This window comes from Pleurodeles waltl, chromosome 6, assembly GCF_031143425.1.
Source record: "Pleurodeles waltl isolate 20211129_DDA chromosome 6, aPleWal1.hap1.20221129, whole genome shotgun sequence".
NCBI lineage: Eukaryota > Metazoa > Chordata > Amphibia > Caudata > Salamandridae > Pleurodeles > Pleurodeles waltl.
Genome location: NC_090445.1, coordinates 1598935348 through 1598949613, shown reverse-complemented (window position 1 = coordinate 1598949613; position 14266 = coordinate 1598935348). Strand labels below are relative to the sequence as shown.

The 14266-nt window shown below is 45.8% G+C and overlaps 1 protein-coding gene across 3 annotated transcripts in view; it reads left to right on the top strand.

Moving 5' to 3' along the window:
- Window positions 1–14266, top strand: part of ABCA2 (ATP binding cassette subfamily A member 2) — a 499989-nt gene that overhangs the window by 430389 nt on the left and 55334 nt on the right. For all 3 annotated transcript variants that reach the window (XM_069241449.1, XM_069241450.1, XM_069241448.1), the window contains exon 41: window positions 6364–6542. In XM_069241449.1, coding sequence (XP_069097550.1) covers window positions 6364–6542 — 179 coding nt within the window. The remainder of the gene's footprint in view (window positions 1–6363; window positions 6543–14266) is intronic.

The following is a 14266-nucleotide window of genomic DNA, read 5'->3' as shown; positions in this document are numbered from 1 at the left end:
AATGGGCATAGATTTCTTACCCACCCTATGCTACTCAAGACTAACTTTAGATTCCTAAATTGGCTGGGATATTCCACATAGTCTTTTTAGTCGAATTAGCGGTGCTAATTCTGCTTGTCCTTCCTGTAACTTTTCACACAATAGTCTATGGCATCCTTTTGGATACGATGGCTACAGTAGCTCTGGTAGTATCTCTGCCTCTGAATTGCTTTGAGTCTTCTGTGGAAAATCACACCCACAGGAAAAACAGGACTTTCCTCTTCGATAAAGCTGTACTAGTTTTCAAGGATACTGAAACAACCGTGTTACTTTCTGTTCTCGTTAACAATGTCTAGTCCCTTTCTTGCAACTCTTGCCATATTCTTTATGGGTTGTTAGGGTTATAGCTGATGACAATTAGATTTAGATATGCCCAACCACCATAATTAAAGATAACTACTGTATTGACATGGATCATTTTGCCAAAAGTACTTCTGCCATTGTGGTGGAAGCACTTTTGGTAAAACTGAAATGCCAGCTGGCTGCCATGCCTTGGGGGCCAGTTGGAATTTTTTTGCTTTAGCAAACATCTCCAAATCCAAGTTCATTTTCTACAGACCAACAATTCCATACCCCTGCTGAACAGGAAGTTTTCCCCTTTGCTTGGGTGCCACTGCTGAATTTCCTTGCCCAGGTGCACCATATCTTGCTTCAGGAAGCCCAGCCTAAATAGGGAAGGCTTTCTGATGCATTAAAGGAGGCTGTCCTAAGGCAAATGGACTGCTTCTGATGATTTAACATGAGCAGAGCTGGAGAAGACTTCACTAATGAACAGTCAACTGTTCCAAACTCTAAATGGGCTGGAGGAATCACAGCGTAGCAGGACTCCTTTTCCACCAACACTAATTGAATACCTAAATCTTCACTGTTCAGTGAATTAAAAAGGTTTAGCTTTAGAATGGATCAATACATGACTCAAAAACTGCAAATAAGTGCAGTAATTAGACAACAACATGGTTTGGTCATGAAGCAGCATGTAAAGGAACTTGCAGCCTTGAGAAACGCAAGTGGGGCCCAAAAATTAAGCACCCCTCCCTCTCCATGACACAGGAAATCAATGCTCTAACCTCCACCTGCTTCCACACACTCCACACTCTAAAAAAAAAATCCTTCAAATAGATTCCTCAAGAGACCAGGAAGACCGTCACCCACGCACTCATCAGCAGCAGACTTGACTACGGTAACACCCTCTACGCCAGCACCACACTCAAACTCAAACGCAAACTCCAGAGAATCCAGAACACAGCCGTACGCCTTGTCCTTGGCCTCCCCGCCACTGGCTCCCCATAGACAAGAGAATCACATTCAAGATCCTCATCCACCCACACAAATCCCTCCACAACACCGGCCCAACCTACCTCCACGAAAGAGTGAACTTCCACACTCTCACACGCAACCTCCGATCAGCCGACCTCACCCTAGCCACAGTCCCCCGCATCCAACGCACCACCACAGGAGGCAGATCCTTCTCCTACCTCGCCCCCAAAACCTGGAGCTCCCTCCCCACCAACCTTCGCAAAACCAAAGACCTCCTGCTCTTCAGAAAGAACCTCAAGACATGGTTGTTCGAAGAGTGACCCTTCCTGCCCCCCAACACCCCAAACCCCCAGCGCCTTGAGACCCTCACGGGTCAGTAGCGCGCTCTATACATTTTTTTGATTGATTGACGATGTCTCGCAGTGAACCAGTCATTTCAGTTTTGTCTATTTTTCGAATAACGTTCTCCACTTTATACTGTGAATTCACTCATAATTTAATACTCCTCACCTGTGGATCCTTGTCAAACCTTTGTAATGAAATATGTCATCACCATTGTGGCACCCTTCCTTCGTATCATTATCAATGGTGGTGCTATTGCCTCCCTTCTTAATCATGTCCTCCAGCCATTTTTAAAGGAATCCAACCTAAATGTAGTAACTGGAGTATACTACTGACTCTCCTTGAACATCCCTTTTGTGGTCAAATTAATGGAGCCTGTGCTCAGTCATGGACTACAACTAATCACTGAAGGATGCATTTAGATGACCCAAACTGTTCCAGCTTCTACCTGTCTTATGGTGCAGAGACCACCCATCATAAATCCCAGAAGAACTGTGGCAGGCCTAAGTCCAACAGACGTCACAAATCCTAATTCTTCAATACTCTTTGGTGGTCTTTGATGAAATAGTTAATTGCATATTGATGATATATGTGAACCGTAAGGAGCTAGGGTTTTACCAAGAGGTTGAGTTAGTGTTAAAGCCTTAATCATTATCATCATATATTGCTGCACATTCCTAGAGGTCCAGAAGACACCAATATGTCCAGTTGCTTTGCCACAAAAACTGGTTTCATTATTCCAGAGAAATCCATTACATCGGCACATACAAATTATGCGCCAGCCGATGTGTGCTTTGCACTGAATGGTTGATTGCTTGGGGCTTTCTCAAGGCTGTGAATACATAATAATTTGGTATTGTACCTTGCTGTAATTCCTAACAGTGTGTCTGTGGTCACTTGTGACCTTAGCACACCACATGTGTAGTCACTGCAAATAGAGGGCAAGTGATTAGTAGCCTTCTATGTGGCTGGAGAGGATCATAGGGAAAATGTTTGAGGTGCACAATGGTGGGGTGAGAGGGGAGGAAGGAATCCACTTGTAAGCTAGGGGAATTAAAATAAAGACAGTCGTTGGATAGGAAAACGCACCTCAAAAAGCAGACAATTGGCATCTCTAAATAAGGACATGTAGAATAGGTCAGAGAAATAAATACAATTAACACTGAAGAGGTAAATGAGCAAGTAGTTGATGGTTTACCGAAAAGCCACCTTCCTGTAATTGTGAGGGATAATGTGAGCAAAAGCCTTGAATGAACAGGTGGCTGTGAGTCGGCAGAGAAGGACAACTTGCCTTTTTCTGTAGTTTGGGGAAAGGCAGAAAGTCTCTTGCTGTGCCAGGGAGTTGTGTTGAGCGGGGTGGTGGGAGCGGGTACTCCTAAATCCAGCAGAGTAGCAAAACTCAAGTCCTGCACGCAGTAAATCAGGTAGAGGGAATGTAGCACTCTGGCAGTGGGTCTTTCATTTTGTCCTTGTTTCGATCTTCAATAGGTCCCATCTTTTGCCTAAGTTTAGGATTCAACCCAACTTAGAGATCGTTATATCTCAGATTGGTTACTGCATGTCATAGAGAAGGAATCCTCGGTCTGAGTTCCTGCCTTTGAGCATTTTATACAGCCGTTTTGACCATTTGAAGATTCAGACACTCAGCGTTTGATGAATTTCATTTTTTGTGGCCGATTTTGTGCGTGTATTTTCTTTCCTCTGGTGTTTCCCCAGATTCACTTGCAGCCCTGTGGGTTTCTGCAACAGCTTGTCTCCTAGTAATGGCTGGGTAAGGAGAAATCTCTACATTTCAGACTATTTGTGGTTCTTTTCTTTTGGGAGACCTAAGGGCTCGGAATACTTAATGGTGAACTGATGTCAGGATGAATCAGTGGCACCTTTATGCATCTCTTTGTTGTCACTTCTGGATATCGGAGAAGATCACTGTGGAGCCTGATGGTTCCACTTGCTGGCATGCAGGAACAATTGCTGGAAAGTTTCCAGATCCAGTCTAGTGCCTTGGAGATTGCCAGACGTGGGGGATCTTTAGATAAACAGAGTATCCATAAGGGTGCTAGAGAGCTTCAGCACGCCCTGGAGATTACTAAAGGATAATAGAAAGTGGATATGTGAACTTACTGTTAACTAAACAAGAAGAAAGGCGATGCAAAGCAAGGCAAGCTGGCCTTTGAAGCAAAAAAATGCAGTAAATGCAGGAAAAAAATGATTAAATCAGAAGCAACCACGTTGGCAGGTGGTCAGAAGGGCACAAAAATAGATGCAGAAGTGTGCTGCTACTGGAGAAGAACAGTAGCCTGGCAACAAAAGACCAAAAGATAAACTCACTGACATAGAGACTAGATGACATGAAACAGAGACTCCATGGTCCTGCTACTTACATAGATGAGGTGGAGCGCCGCATCTCTGAAGGAGAAGATGACATGCTGAATGTTGCTAAAAAACAAAGACATGGGAGCAGAATTGCAAAAAAGAATTCAAAGCTTGAGAGAAGCCCTGAAAGCATGCTCTTGCAGGAGAAATTTGCGCGTAACTGGAATTCTGGAATTCTCTGCCATGCAGAGGATAAAGACCTTTGTTGCAAGTATGTTAGAGGAACGATTTGGCAACAAAAAATTATCACAAGCGTTTTTGATGGAGAGGGAGTTTTATAACCTTGGGTCCCAGGCAAATACCTGGTGTACAACTTATCCTAGCAAAGCTCTTTAACTGTAGAGACCGGGAAATACTGGCTGTAGCGAGGGACATGGCAGAGCTACCCTATGCAGGGGCCAAAATTGCAATGTATCTCGACCATACACAAGCAGTACAGGAAGCACAATGCAAATTACCGCTGGTAAAAAAAAAAAAATAGTTTGCAAAATATGAATTTTACATCTGTCGTGTTATATCCTGCATGACTTAAGTTCAGCATTAATGGAAAACTCTGTGTTCTCTGATCTCTGGCCATGAGATTGCAGCTGCATTTCAGAAATTGAAAAAATGAAAATCACAACCACAGAACTGACAACTAAGAGGTTGGCCATGGACTAAGCGATGTTGGATAGCAAAAACGGAATGTTTATAAAACGTAAGAATCCATTCTAGGAAGAGTTACCGGAACTCATATGATGGACTGTGATGACTGGGAGTACGATATGAGCTTGGCAATTTGACAGAGTAGCTGAAAGAGTAACAAGCTGCTGATCTGACCACGGGTGAATGGGAAGATATACAGAAAAGGCATCATGTATGAGGTAGACTGTGTGGCTTCTTCCTGCTACAGTCCGACCATTGTATTTTTGGTTAGATGGTGAAGGCCCTTTGTCTACCAAACCAGATTTTGAGAGGGCTTGAGACCTCATATTATACGAGCCCTGCAGAACTACATAATGCTCTGCTGGTAGCCTCATAGCGGTTACACTAAGTTGACATATGATGATTGTTGGTGAAGGGCGTTACTGGGGTTGCAGATCAAGAGTGGTTATAGAGGATATATTTGAAATGTCAGAAAATGTAAAAAAAAAATATGTGTGTGTATGTATATGTGTGTGTGTGTGTGTGTGTATGTATGTATATATATATATATATATATATATATATATATCGAAGAGCAAAACGGTTCAATGAAAGGCACCGCGCTCGAAAAAATCCTGGTGCAACCACTCTGGGTGAACCAACCCAAAAATTAACTATTTCATCAAAAATTTAGCAGTGCACTCCACCAAGGTACAATAATTCTTGATTTTATTTGAAACAAGAAAGCAGAACAACGCGTTTCGACCGTATACACACACACACAGAGAGCGAGAGAGCAGTAGTAAAAAATTATAATTCATTTATAAAGGTAAAACCTGCAGTAATGAGCAATGGCCAGATGTGCTAAGCATTTTAACAGTCGAAAAAGCACCAGTTTAGCATATGCAACCCTTAAAATGCTTTTTCTTGTGTATGAGGAGATTAAGCAATTTGCCCAGAATCCCAGGAAGCTGAGCCATTGCTGTGTTTGAACCTGGTTCCAAAGTCACCAGCTCTGACTGAAGCAGCACATCCTCTCCCCACTTTATTACCTATTCTTCAAAAAGTCTTTAATTCAGACATCTTCAGTGAGGCCTACCCTCACTAGCGCCTCCTGTTCACCCCTTATATCTTCTGCCCCCACATCTAACCTTATGCTCGATGTGCTGCAGCTTCCACCACGTTCATCCTCATCCTTGACCTACTACACCTCACTAGCGTCCTATTATGATTGACATTTTTAAGAACCGACCTGTTGGTGCATAGGGCGGATTTTACTTTTCTTAACTGGTCACAAACATACTGGTGGCGATTTGGAACAGATATTCCTACATATGGCCCTAAGTTCTTACTTTGTAATATCACAGAAAAGCCGGTAATTAACAGAAGTCACTTTTCTTTGTATTGGAATATGGGCATCTAGCTGATGTTTGACTTTTTCCCCTGGTAACGTTTTTTTCCTTGCAGGACCCTTATTTAGTGTTATGCTTCTGCTTGAAGTTATATCCCTGGTTTGCTGTACACCATGTTTGGGTTATGCTGTTAGCCCTCCATGTACAAACTTTAGTCTGATTTCAGAGACCATAACCAAAGATGTTTTCAACAAATGTAAAAAAAAAAACAAGAAAGAATAAAAATAAAAAAAACCTGTGAAAAATAAACACTATGATGAAAATCCTGTCAAATTCAGATCAGATTTAATGGCTCCTTCTTGTGTTTTTGTCCAAGGTCTACAAATCTCGCAAAATGGGCCGTATACTGGCGGTGGATCGTCTCTGCGCAGGTGTGCGTCCGGGGGAGTGTTTTGGGTTGCTTGGGGTCAACGGAGCTGGGAAAACCACCAGCTTCAAGATGCTCACAGGTGATGAGAGCACCACAGGAGGGGAAGCCTTCATCAATGGACATAGGTATGGCCTTATCTGCATGTCTATAGGAGACATGAAAAGAAGTTACAGTAGGAATTAGATGAAAGAACCACATGCAATGAGTGGGATATTAGCAATTCGATAAGGAAGCAGAAAGGTTTTGATACTGTGTTTTGGAAAATGGTTGAGTGGGCATAAAGGAGCATAATGTATGTGGAGGGTGAATGAAGGTACCAGTATTTAGAAGGATGGTAGATGATTTCGTGGTAGGTGACTGCACTTGAATTTTAATGACAGGAGTTCGCTTCTGAAAGGATACAGTCATGTTAACCTTGCTAGCTGTTAGCCATGGTTTCAAAATTAACCTACTGGTGCAGTCTTACAGGCCTGGAGGTTATGGTACATAATATGATGGGGAGGAAGTAAATATACTATAGAATTTGGGTGGTTTAAAAACATGGGTAAACCATTGTGGAATCTGAAATGGAAAAAATGTGAGTCTTGTTTAAAGACACTAATTCATTACTAACTATACCAGAAATAGAACATGCCCTTTTTCACTCAAAATTAATCCCACATTCCATTTCTGAAGATGCTTAATATATCATCCCCTGGGACTAAACATGGATTTCTATAAAATGTTTTAAACAGCCTCCTCCTTCTCATTTTAGAATAATGAATCCTTCAACTTAACTGACTGCCTTTATGCTTTAGTACTTTTAAGTTATCAATTCACACACTAAGCTGGACTCCTACTTCACCCCGTTTTCTCTATCTACAATCCATTTCAGTTCAGTGTCCTCTCCCTGTTACATGGATAAATTATTTTGCAAATCGATGCACGTTTACCAATCCTAATTGCTCTTCTTCAAAAATATACATATTCCTTTTACAACTCGCGCAATCTTTCTAAAATCACCACTTTCAATCTTGTTCTTGGCTAAGGAACACCCCGCTATCCTCTTCCAATTACATATCTATTGCTGCCTCCAAACTTAACACCTGGATCAAGTCAGCTCTCCATGCTATAACTCCTCTTCAGACGTGACACTTTGGAACAAACCTCCTGCACCCTGGTACAATGATGATTATCATAACGCGAAAGTTAAGCACCATTCTGGTCACTTTTACAAAAAACCCACATCAGACACCTCTATCCTGAGCATTTACCACCCACCTCTCTTTTGCATTTCTCACATCGTAGAGCATCATGTAAACAAAACTACCTCAGTACCTGGAGCCAAAATAGGATCATGAATGATTCCCAATCGGGATTTCACCCTTACTGTAGCATTGTACAGTCTGAAAGTTAAAGACATGTCCCTGATAAAGGGGGATCCTGAATCCTCCTCCTCCGATCTGTCTGCTGCATTTGACATGATCTCCCGCACAACTTTAATCTCTTGTCTGGGTTGTATTGGAAAACTGTAAAACACTAGACTGGTTTCAATACTTTCCTTTCCGATTGCACCGTATGTCCACTTGCCTCTTTTATTTCAAATCATTATTCTGTTCTCTACAGGGCACCTCAAGGCTCTTCTAGCAGCCACAGTCTGATTAATATCTGTGTAACACCATTTGCTAATCTGGTTGGGTCATTTGGTTTTCATATAGAGTCCTATGCATACAACATTCAGATAATTGTTAATATCTCTGATGATACCACTGTGATGCAGGGCTTGGTTGTGAGACTGCATGAAGGCCTTGGTCAAATGGATGAGTTATGTCTGTGTAAGACTTAACAGAGATAAAGACAAAAGTCCTGCTATGCAGCAGATAGACATTCACCTTGTCACCGAGCAGATCTTGGAAATATCACTATTTATGTCTCTGCCTCTAGAAATCTGGGTGTGATCTTTGATCATAGCCTCACTTTTGTAAACTATGTTAATCTTGTAATATCAAGACACGACTTTGAAATACTAAAAGCACCTAGTAAAATAATTTCTCTTTTTTTCCTGCATCTTTGAAGGAAACTGACAATGCTGGCTCTGTACCTCAGCCTCCTTATCGATCTTTACTGCCTTCAGGTAGTGCACAATTATCCGCCCGCCTGCATCTTACCTTAACCAAGTGGCAATTAGTTTCTTGCCGTCTTGCTAATCTTTATTGGCTTACTGTATGCAATAGCTCTATTTTCAAATCTCCCTGCATTATTTGCAAAAGCCTTGCAACTCTAGACCTAGCTGTATAACAGTAAAAATCTTTACTTATCAACCAGTGCAAGCCCTTCGCTCCTCCAATGTCATCTTGATTAGAAGATTATGATTTCTTCGCAGCTGTCTTGTTGGGCATTTGTTCTATCACCTGGCTGCAAAATCTTGGGACTCCTTTCCCCGGGAGCTCAGAATGACATTATTTAATTTATTATTCAGAAAGAACTTTAAAACTTGCCTTGTACTGTAATTCCTCTTTCTTCGATTCTGGTTTTGCTAAATTGAATTTTTTAATGCAAGGATGTCCTTTTTGGACAGTTGTGTGGATTTCAAACTCAAGCATCTCTTGAAATGGGCAAGGTGACCACTACAGGTGCGTTCAGAGTGCTGGTTGATTTCTCACTGCCACAGTACATTCCATGTGACCTGATATGTCACCGTGACATTTATGTGCTCGTCCTTTCAGCAGTCATTTTCAAACAGATTTGCACGGAACCGTCTTGAAAAGCAGTTGATTGATTGTATTGCTACACAGAGGGTTAGAGAGCATATCCTTGGTAGAATACGTGTAAATTGAAAGAAGAATGATTATAGAGAAACACTGATAGGGTGTCTCGTAAGAAGAGTGAATGGGGTTTAATGAAGGAAGCTTGGAGCTTGTTTAGATGGGGGCATTGGGGATTTTATAGATAAGGATGCTGTGGGTTTGGTAGAGTCCTTACTAGGTGAAAGCTTGAGGGTTTCATTAAATGGGTGTCCTCATAGGTTTTGACTAATCAGCAATGGCTGGGGAGTTTGGAATTTCACTAGGCCTTGTACTTTTGTAAGGACTCTGGCTCAGGCATTTGGGGCGACTTAAGCCAGGGGAATTTAAAATACCTTTGAGACTTTGGCCCGGGCAGTTTGGAATGCCTTGTAGTTCGCAATTTGGAAGTACATGGAGTGTGAAGGATTGGAAAGAAGTTGATTGGAAAGAATTTGAATGTGCTTGGGCAGTGATGAGGACTTTGATATTGGTAGTTTGAAAGGTGGTGCAGTTGAGAATATTGGATAACATAAGAGTGAAGGATTTGATAAAATTGGGGTGGTGATTTTAGGAGGTCTAGTGATGGATTGTTTTGAAAGTTTAAGGTGTGAGGATTCTAGAGGTAAGTGGATGGCAGGATACTAGAAGTGCTGGGAGATGGAGAAACTGTTTCATACTCAGAACGGTGTATGATGTTGCTCATTAGGGAGGAGCTGTTCTGGCATATATGGATATAAAGTAGAAGGTTGTTTTGTGCTTGCTTGGATCACATTAACAACTTGTATCTAACCATTGATAAGTCAGAAGAGTAGATTACTAGAAGAGTATTATATTAAGTGAGTTTCTGATAGTCTTCTAGTTGCAGATTCCTTACCTTAGATTTTTCCCCCGGGTGTCAAACTGGATCGAGAGATTTTTCTTCGAGCAATAACCTTGCGCGTCAGCAGGTGCCATCGGTCAACTCCGTAGGCGTTGTGGTCGCCGTGATGACGTCGGGAGTAGTACATAGGTGCCGCCCTTGTGCAGTGACGTCAGTTCTTTTCTTTCCGTGCCACGCGCTGATCCGAAGAAGAGCTGCCCTCTGCTATTTTTTAGCCAAATTCTACAGTTTGTTTGAGTTTTTATGTACGAACTTTTGGTGCATCGAGGATGGCCCCGAAGACCGGGTTTAAGCCTTGTGAGGACTGCCATCGGACGATGTCGGTGACAGATCCTCATCGTGTTTGTCTGTGGTGCCTCGAGCGCGACCAGGACCCGAAGTCGCGCTCAGAGTGTCGGGCCATGCACCCGAAGGCTTTGAGGGAGCAGTCCCCAAAGCTAATGGCGGCCCAGCACTCGCCTTCTCAATCCTCTGGTCGCGGTAAGAAGAAGAAGAAGAAGTCGAAGTCCCATCGCTCTCCGACTTCGCCCCGTCGCTCGGCCGATGCGACTAGGGAAGAGCGTCCACGCACTAGGCCTCCATCCTTAGAGCTTGCGTCTGGGTCGACTCTGCGCTACCTTGAGTTTCCCGGAGCCGGAGCGACCCCCGCCCAACCAAGAGGTTTACAAGGCCATGCGCCTCATTTTTTGGTGGGCTGACCCTGAAATGGCGCCTTCGGGCCCAAGGGGTTCGGCTGAGGGGCATTCGGGTTCTGCGCCGGCGGCTTCGGCCCCGGCCACCGAGGTCACCTCCGGATCCGCGCCGGTTGCACCCACGGGACCTTCCCTGGTGCTGGGTCGATTATCGACGCTCCTGACGTCGGTGGTGCCCACTAACGACATCGACCCAATTCTTATCCCCAATGAGTCGGAGCGGTGTCGACCGACTTCGGTGGGGCCTATTCGCCCCAGGTCGGATTCGGACCCTGTTTCCTATGGGTACGAATATGGGGAGGATTTGGAGGGGTACCTGGACCCTTATGAATGCCAGGATGACCCTGCTATAGACTGGGCACAGGATTTGGGCGAAGCCAGTGGTCTGGGTACTTCTCCTGACGCTGGCATGCTGTCTCCTCCTACCGTGGCTAGGGCGGAGGGAGCAGCTTATGGTATGGTGGTCAGTAGGGCAGCTGAGGTCCTCGACCTTGAGCTGCCTACTGTAGAGGCCAGGTCTAATCTCCTGACGGAGGTGCTTCAGCCCGGGGCTCTACTTCAGAACCCCTTTTACCATTCAGTGAGGCCCACACCAATGTCCTTTTGGGTACATGGTCCAAACCCAAAGCAGGGGCTCCTGTGAACAGGACTATCGCAAGCCGCCATCGGCCCGGTCCGAACGACCCAAAATTCCTGTCCCAACACCCCACTCTTGAGAGCCTTGTTATCCAGGTTTCCTCTTTTTCAGGCGCGTTCCCTTCCACACCCCCGGATAGGGAATCCAAAAGACTGAAACAGTTTGGCAAGAAGTTGTTTTCTTCCTCCAGTCTAGTGCTGCGGTCTGTGAACACTGCATGCCTTTTGGGCCGTTGTACCCACTCCCTGTGGGACACAGCTGTGCAAGTCCTGCCGCAGATACCAGTGGAGGCCCGTGCTATCGTCTCCCAAGCAGTGAATGATGGGAGAGATGCGGCAGAGTTCACAATCCGTTGTGGGCTGGATACGACCGACAGGTAGATCAGTTGCAACGACAGTGGCCTTATGGCGCCATGCCTGGTTACGCACTTCTGGTTTCTCGGGGGATGTCCAACAGTCACTCATGGACATACCCTTTGATGCCACCCATCTCTTCTGAGACAAAGCGGCCTTGGAGAGATTCAAGGATTCCCGGGCTATGGCTCAGTCCATTGGTCTTTCCTCTCCCTCTCGCCCACCGCAGTCCGCTTTTCGCCCCTTTCGTGGACACGGAAGGGGCGCCCTGTTGCATCCTCCACATAGCCACCGTGCCGTGCACGCTGGCCAGCCTATGCGTGGATGAGGACGCGGAATCCCAGGTGGCTGCGGACAGGAAACCAGAGGTCTGTCCAGTCCACCTCTGCGGCCGCTGCAGCCTCCAAACCCTCCTAGTCCGTCCCCTCACTCCTGCCCAGTTGGTGGCAGGATCCGCAATCACCTGCCCCACTGAGAAAATATCACCACGGACGGGTGGGTTTTGCAGATCATTCGGAAGGGCTACTCCCTCCCTTCAGAATCTGCTCCACCACATATGCCACCATCCTTCCATCACCTTCCAGGGGATCATTTGGCGCTTCTCCACCAGGACGTCTTGGCTCTCTTGGCCAAGGGAGCTATAGAAAAGTTCCCTGTTTCAGAAGTAGGTTGTGGTTGTTATTCCTGCTACTTTCTGATACCAAAGAAGGACAAGGGCTTACGTCCTATCCTAGACCTTCGGGACCTGAACTACTTCCTCAAGAAGGAGAAATTCAAAATGCTCACCCTTGCTCAGGTTCTGTCTGCCTTAGACCCAGGAGACTGGATGGTAGCGTTGGACTTGCAGGACTCTTACTTCCACGTCCCTATCCTGCCTACCCTCAGACGTTACCTACGATTCGTGGTAGGTCACGAGCACTTTCAGTTTACTGTGCTCCCCTTCGGCCTTACCAGCGGCCCTCGGGTGTTCACGAAAGTGATGGCGGTGGTTGCAGCTCATCGGCACAGGTTAGGGGTCTCAGTCTTCCCCTACCTCGATGACTGGCTGTTGAAGGAGGGCTCGCCCCAGACAGTCGTCTCCTACCTTCAAACTACGGTGAACCTCCTGCACACACTGGGGTTCACTATAAACGTGACGAAGTCACACCTGACTCCCTCTCAGATGCTCCCTTTCATTGGGGCAGTTCTGGACACAGTGCAGTTTCGGGCTTATCCTCCCGAAAAGCGAGTCCAAGACATTCAGGCTATGATTCCAATCTTTCAGCCTCAGTCTTGGGTTTCGGTGGGACTGACTCTGAGGCTTCTGGGCCTCGTGGCCTCCCACATCCTGCTAGTAACACATGCCAGATGTCATACGAGGGCTCTGCAGTGGGACCTGAAGTTCCAGTGGGCGCAGCATCAGGAGAATCTCTCCGACATGGTCCAGATCTCGGAGGGGACTGCGAAAGACCTGCAGTGGTGGCTTTCGAATCCAAATTGGGTCCACAGCAGATCCCTCTCCCTTCCCCAACCAGATCTCTCTATAGTGACAGATGCGTCACTTCTGGGTTGGGGCGGCCATATGGGAGAGGTGGAGATCAGAGGCCTCTGGTCTCCGACGGAATCGGGGCTCCATATAAATCTCCTGGAGCTCCGGGCAATCAGGCTTGCGTTAAAGGCATTCCTTCCCTCTCCCAAAGGGAAAGTGGTGCAGGTGTTCACAGACAATACTACCGCCATGTGGTACTCCAACAAACAGGGCAGCGTAGGGTCTTGGACCCTTTGTCAAGAGGCACTACACCTCTGGACATGGCTGGAACATCAGGGCATTACCCTGATGGTTCAATATCTGGTGGGCTCCCTCAACTCCAGAGCAGACAAACTCAGCCGTTGACACAGTCGATCACGAATGGCGTCTCCATCCGGAGATGGCACAAGGTCCCTTTCAGCAGTGGGGAGAGCCTCTGTTAGATCTGTTCGCCTCCGCATGGAGCGCGCAATGTCATCTGTTTTGCGCATTGGAGTTTCCAAGGCGGCACTCACTTGGAGACGCTTTTCGTCTCGAGTGGAACTCCGGCCTCCGTTATGCCTTTCCACCTATCCCTCTTCTTCCCAGAGTTCTCAAGAATATCAAGAACGACTGGGCCCAAGTCATCTTGGTGGCTCCGGACTGGGCTCGAAGAGTGTGGTATCCGGAGCTATTGAGCATGTCCATCGATCCTCCACTCAGACTGCCTCTTCAGGCGGATCTTCTGTCGCAGCAACAGGGGACGGTTCTGCACCTGAACCTGTCCAACCTCCGCCTTCATGCGTGGAGATTGAGCGGCAACAGTTGACTGCTTTCACCCTTCCACCCAAATTCTGCAGTGTTATCTTGGCAGCCAGGCGTCCATCGACTAAAACTGTATACGCCTGTCGTTGCAATAAATTTGTGGCATGGTGTACCAACAAATCTGTTGCTCCCCTTTCTGCCCCTCTGTCAGAGGTTCTTCTATTCATTCTTTCTTTAACCCAGGAGGGCTCTGCTTTGTAACCCTTAAAGG